The 6746-nt window shown below is 54.1% G+C and overlaps 1 protein-coding gene across 1 annotated transcript; it reads left to right on the top strand.

The window, feature by feature from the left end:
- The first annotated feature begins 4222 nt into the window (after positions 1–4222).
- On the top strand, positions 4223–5938 carry NEUROG1 (neurogenin 1). The gene has a single exon (XM_003900121.4). The coding sequence runs from the start codon at positions 4521–4523 to the stop codon at positions 5232–5234; it is 714 nt and encodes a 237-aa protein (XP_003900170.2). The 5' UTR covers positions 4223–4520; the 3' UTR covers positions 5235–5938.
- The last annotated feature ends 808 nt before the right edge of the window (positions 5939–6746 follow it).

Genomic DNA, 6746 nt, shown 5'->3' with positions numbered 1-6746 from the left:
ACTACTACCGCAGGTGACCACAGTGTAAGAAGCTCCAGCTTAATCCTTAGTCCCTTGGAACATGTGCCCCACCTTGGAACATCTGCCTACCCTCCCCAATCCAGCAGATTGGCAGCTGGATGTCTCACACATCAGGCAGAACACCTGATGCGGTGCTCACCATGGTGGCGCCTGCTGTCGTTGGATTTATTACACGCCCCCATCACCTTCTATTGTACTCTGAGAATATTGTACTCATGTACTAGGCTTGGAAGGCTTCAAGCGGCAGGAGAAACTTTCATCTTCCCTGGCAAGCATGCGCATCCTTCTAACTGTGGCCTGGCCTTTTTCTCTTGAGGAGAGGCTCTGAGCCTCTTTAAGCTGCCCCTTCATTCTCATCCTGCCAGGGCTCAGCTCCATCCTCAGTAGATCACTTATAGGAGGGCCCCTACAGATGTACTTATAAAAAGCACAAGAGGTAGGCACTAACAGCCAAGAAGGAGCCGCAACATGCCCTGCCCAAGAGCCAGGAGCAGGCAGGGCAAGGCTTGGATGCTCGCCTGCTGAGCTCTCTAAGGTTCAGGAAAAGGAGGGAAGCATGGCAGGAGAAAGCACAGACCTACTACTAGCTCATAAGGTGGCTCTGGACATATTTGACAAGGTGCCCTCTCTGGACAGGTGTAGCCCATGTCAGGGTGCATAGTTTGGCGGGTGGTAGAGAGGCTAGATTTCAGCCCTTACTTGCCCCCTCTACCAGATGTCCTTGTACAGTGAATGACTAGAACAACTTTAACAGCCTTACTCAGAGAAAGCAGCAAGAGGAGGAGGAGACGGAATGGAATGAGGAAGGCCGCCATGGCCATTCAAGGGCCACCACAACTGCCCCCTTATTCTTTTTCCACTGAGTTCACCCAGAAGCCCTATCCTCCAGACCAGTCCCCACATAGCCACCATAGTAACTCCCTCTCTTTCCTTAAATTGTCTATTCACATCCCATCCATCCTTCAAGGCCTTTGTGAGCCCCCTACTCTGCCAAGAAGCCTTCCCTTTGGGAAGTGCACAACACTCTTCGGATCTGCTCCCTTAATAGGTCCTTAACACCTCTCTAGTCCTAATGCCACATCTCCTCTCCTTTAGGACTATAGGCCTGCTTCACACTCCACAAAGCACCTGGCACAGGGCAGCATGCAGTAGGCTCTCAGTGTGTATTTGTTGATTGATTGTGATGGAAGAACGTAGAGTGGAGGCTGAAAGGACTCCTGAGTCTGGCCTAGTTTGACCAGCGATCCCGGGGGTAACCCGGAAAAAAGACCACCCCATCTCCCACCTCAGTTTCCCATGTATGAGGTGCAGTGGATAGATGAATAATTTCCAAAGATTCTGCTGGCACTGAACCCTGGCTTGCAAGACTCAGAGCCCATGATCCTCATCAGCCAGGTTTATCACCCCTATCACCCCAGTGTCCAGCACAGTGCCTGGCCCAGCACAGGTAATCAACATAGCCAATGGATTACTTCAAAATAATACAAGGCTAAGTCTCTATGCTTCAGCAACCTGAGGATTTAACTTGGTGTTTTATTTATGAAACCACAGACACTAATCCTGGCCATCTGAAGCAGAAAAGCCTCATGAACGGAAGGCCCACCATGGGAGGGCTCATGCAATCAGTGGGAAGGCTGGAGAAGCAGGCTCAAAAAACAGACGGAAGCAGGGCAGGCCCTGGGAGGAGTTCAGACAGGATGTCCACTGGTTCCTGGTCACCTCTTCCACCACTGGTCACTGGCTGTCCCAGGTTGTTGCCCCACGACACAAGTGAACTCCGGACTGTCACCAGCTCTGAGCCTAAATTGCAAGTGGGGCAGCCAGTTGCCTGTACTAAAATCTTTTGGCCACACCCTAATTGCTAGGAATGGGGAATGGGTTCTCATACATTCAAATTTCTCAACAGGAAAGCTCTACAGGTACCTCTCAGCCAAAAAAGTGACACTGGCCAAACCAATTCTCTCCTTCAGGAATTTGGAAAAGCGTTTGTTGTAGTAGGTTGAAATAGTGGGCCTCTGTAAGATGTGTCCACCCAGAACCTCAGAATGGGACGTTATTTGGAATAAGCATCTTTGCAGATATAATTAACGCAAGGGTTGCAAGACTAAGTCATCCTGGATTAGCTGGGCCCTAAATCAAATGACAAGTGTCCTTATAAGAGACAGAGAAGGAGAAGACACAGAGGGGAAGGACACGTGAAGAAAGGAGGCAGAGATTGGAGTGATACAGCTGCCAATCAATGAACGGCAAAGATGGCCAGGAGCCACCACTGGAAACTGCGAGAGAGGCATGTCACAGATTTTCTCTCAGAGCCTCCGAAAAGGAGCCATCCCTGCCAACACCTTGATTACAGACTTCTGGCCTCCTGAACTGTAAGAGAATGAACTTCTGTTGCCTTAAACCACCCAGTTTGTGGAATTTTGTTGTGGCAGTCCAAAGAAAGGAAGCTGACACAAGGAAAGAAACGAAGGGAGGGTATATGTGTGTGTGTGTGTGTGCAGAGAGAGGACCCCTGGGCTCCTGCTGGTTTACACAAGTCCTCAAAGCCCTTGGGTTCTTGAGAAGCTCCTGTGTCCATCCAACAACTGCCCTTTCCTGAGTCAACTGGTTGAAGCCACTTTCTGTGACTTCTAATAAATCTCAAGCCCTTACATATGACTGTGTCCTAGCCTTCCACCTAAGTCAAGGGTACATGCAGGGTGCAGTGGCAGAAGGGGACAGCTGGGCAGAGTCCCCTGAGCCAGAAGGCAAGCGCTGGTCAGTGAGCCAAGGTGGGCACTGCCACTACACAGCTCCCTTTCTCAAAGGTGCCAATCCCCCCTCCCCCCTGCAAAGAGTCAGCTGGGATCTCAGGGCAGCAGGCCAGGCATCTGGCCTGAGGCTACCACCTGGATATCAGGGGAGGGGGCAGGCACTTTGCTGAAAGCTGCTCATTTTGTTTTTAATACCCTCATCCTATAATCCAGTACTGTTCCTTACTATTTATCCCCCAAGTACAAAGTCGGGCGATGTCTGGGCCTCTGTGGTTCCTGGGTGAGTATAGGCGATGCGAGAAAAGTGACTCCTGACATGCAGAGGGAAGACCTGCTGGAATAGGCGAGTTTAAGACACCAAAGGTGCGAAGGGGTTTGGAGGAAAGGGGTTCCACTGTGCACCTGCTGCCCTCCACGGGCCAGCTCTCTCTCGGGCCAGGGAAGTTGAATCCCCTGGCTGGCCCGCCCTGAAGAGGGCCACAGAGGCTGCAAGCAGGGCTGCAAGAGACGGTATGCAACGGATTTCTCCGGGCATGGGGCAGGCAAGGTTTCAGGAACTCTGGAGAAAAGGAAATTCTCATACTTCTGTTACCTTAAGAATCTTGGGGTGACTGTTAGGGGCAGAGGTGCGGAGTAGGGTGGAGAAGGGAAGGGAAAGAAGGGAAGGGTGAGACCAAGACTCAAGGCAACCTGGGAAATCACCCGATCATCTTTTCCACTCTCCTCTTCGCACTCCCCAGATGAAGGTCAAAAGATTCTTTCCCGTTTCTTTATCAACCTGAACGGAGCAGCGACACTTATCCTTGCCCTGCGCCCCGTGCCTCTGGCATGGCCACTCTCCATTCTATTAGAACATTATTTTCACCCTGTTCAGCGACTGCTGCACATTTAGTGTTCCACGAACATTATCTCTGATCACCCTCCACAGGGTAAACTTGTGTCTCATTTTACAGATGGGGAAAGCAACGCTCAGGGAAGTTAAATTACTCGTCCAAAGTCACGCAACCACTCAGCAGCCGGAGAGGGGATGCGAACCCAAACTCCAAGTCCCTTCCAGGTTTCCGCAACTCAATGGGCGGCTCACATTTTCGCGCTCGTGCCCCGCCTCCCCGTCCCACCCCAGCGAGGGGCGCCCAGCCGGCCTCGAGAGGAGCGTGCCTCGGCCGCTAATCGCGAGCCGCCCCCGCCTCCGTTTCACTGCCTGGAGACGCCCTGGCCAGCTTAGCCCGAGCCGACTCCCGGGGCCGCGCGACGCCGCCGATTGGCCGGCGGTAATTACGGGCACACTCCGGGTGGGGGAGGGGCGAGGGCGGCCTCCCGCGAGCATAAATTATGCAAATACCCAGGCGCTGCACGGGGATGACCTGCCGCCTCGCTCCATTCACCCGGGCTGCCGCGGGGGCGGAGGTGGCAAAGGAGGGGGGCGCCCATTGTTGCGCCGGGTACTTAAGGGGTCCTGAGGCCAGTCGTGTGCCACACTCGGTCCTCACACGAGCTGATCTGATCGCCGGCGACATCACTCGGGAGACCGGTCGGGCGCGTGGTCCCTGGAGGCGAGGCGAGGAGGCGAGGCCAAGTTCTCCGTGCGCCCCTGCACCCTTCCAGGCTCTCGCACCTGCAACTGGCAAAGAGTAACAACCCCAGGCTGTTGGGAACGTAAGTGCGCCCTGGCGGCCCTGCCCTCAGTCCGGGCTGCAGCGCTCTGAGCGACTTTCTATCTGTCCGTCGGTCCTGCACAGCGCAACGATGCCAGCTCCCCTTGAGACCTGTATCTCCGACCTCGACTGCGCCAGCAGCAGCGGCAGTGACCTGTCCGGCTTCCTCACCGACGAGGAAGATTGTGCCAGACTCCAACAGGCAGCCTCTGCTTCGGGGCCGCCCGTGCCAGCCCGCAGGGGCGCGCCCAATATCTCCCGGGCGTCTGAGGTTCCAGGGGCACAGGACGACGAGCAGGAGAGGCGGCGGCGCCGCGGCCGCACGCGGGTGCGCTCCGAGGCGCTGCTGCACTCGCTGCGCAGGAGCCGGCGCGTCAAGGCCAACGATCGCGAGCGCAACCGCATGCACAACTTGAACGCGGCGCTGGACGCACTGCGCAGCGTGCTGCCCTCGTTCCCCGACGACACCAAGCTCACCAAAATCGAGACGCTGCGCTTCGCCTACAACTACATCTGGGCTCTGGCCGAGACACTGCGCCTGGCGGATCAAGGGCTGCCCGGAGGCAGTGCCCGGGAGCGCCTCCTGCCGCCGCAGTGCGTCCCCTGCCTGCCCGGTCCCCCAAGCCCCGCCAGCGATGCAGAGTCCTGGGGCTCAGGTGCCGCCGCCGCCTCCCCGCTCTCTGACCCAAGTAGCCCCGCCGCCTCCGAAGACTTCACCTACGGCCCCAGCGAGCCTGCTTTCTCCTTCCCAAGCCTGCCCAAAGACTTGCTCCACACAACGCCCTGTTTCATCCCTTACCACTAGGCCCTTTGTAGACACCGTTACTTTCCCCCTCCCCTAGTCAGCAGGCAATAGATGGGGCCCCAGCTGCCGCCTCGGGACCCCCTCTCCAGGCGGAGGGAGGAAGCGGGAGCTTTAAAGCGGTCGGGGATACCTGAGCCGCTTGTTAGGTCGCCGCACACTCGCTGCGGCTGCCTCTTGGTCTGTTTCTCCAGCCCTCAGCCCCGGGCCCCTCCTGCCCGCCCCTAGACGGCCTTTCCTTTTGCACTTTCTGAACTCCACAAAACCTCCTTTGTGGCTGGCTCAGAACTGACCCCAGCCACCACTTCAGTGTGATTTAGAAAAGGGACAGATCAGCCCCTGAAGACGAGGTGAAAAGTCAATTTTACAATTTGTAGAACTCTAATGAAGAAAAACGAGCATGAAAATTCGGTTTGAGCCGGCTGACAATACAATGAAAAGGCTTAAAAAGGAGAGACAAGGAGTGGGCTTCATGCATTATGGATCCCGACCCCCACCACTGCAGGCTCGCTCTAGGAAGAACTGGAGACTCTTGCTTAGCTATTCAGGCACAGGGCTGGAGAGTACTTTAATTTATTCAAGATGCTTCATTCATATGAAAATGTATTTTTGTACATAAAGAGTTTATTCTATTATGAGCTATCAAAGTTTACATTTTTGTACTGCAGATGCTTCATGTAAATAAAAACTAAGAAAAAAATAAGTCACCAAGTTTCTTGCCTAATATTAGTGTCTCTGGGGCTTTTCTTGCTTTTCCCTGGTGGCTCAACCACTAAAGTGAAACACTATCCCCACTCACCTCCAAAGCCTCCATTCCTGTTTCAAAAACAATTAAAAAATAAAACGCACCTGATTTCCACCAAGAAACGGATACAGACAGACTAGGGCGTTTGGGATCTATCATTCCTTTCACCTTGTAAACACAAGAGAGATCTTTCAGGCTCCCCATAAGCCAATTAAGACTTTTTAGTAGGGAATTAGCCCCAGATCCGCAGCTACCTGTTGAGGTAGGGGCAGTGGGAGAGTCTTTCTTTTGAGGAACTCCACATCAGCTGGCTCTGTGTTTCAAAGAGAGGGGATTAAAAAGATCAATACAGTGTGACCACTGGTTAGGAAATCCCAGTGACAGGTGGGCCTAGGCTAGGCAAGCAGAAGGGTCCACTCTTGTAACAGCCTATTTAGAGGGGGAAATTAATTTGTAAACAATGCCTCCAAATTGTTGTCCATTGCGGCTGGGTTCACCCTGGCTGTGAGGTGTGGGATGAATCATGCTGGTGTGGTGTCCTGAGTGGGGTGTGTAGCTGCCTAAGATTGTGAGCTAGGGTTCCTGCATTCTCCTCAACTCCCATCCCCCCAACACACACACACACTTAACACCCGCTGTGGCCCATAGTGGTGGGGAAGGGAGGGGCACACAGAGGGATTGCTTGGGTGCAGGGATTCCTCAGCCAGGCCTCAGGGGCAATAGCTAAAGCTTTCATTTGATGCCAGAGAAATCAGCTGCCCAAACTCAGT

The sequence above is a fragment of the Papio anubis genome, chromosome 5 (genome assembly GCF_008728515.1).
Source record: "Papio anubis isolate 15944 chromosome 5, Panubis1.0, whole genome shotgun sequence".
In the NCBI taxonomy this organism is placed as follows: Eukaryota; Metazoa; Chordata; class Mammalia; order Primates; family Cercopithecidae; genus Papio; species Papio anubis.
This window is presented reverse-complemented; position numbering and strand designations above follow the sequence as displayed.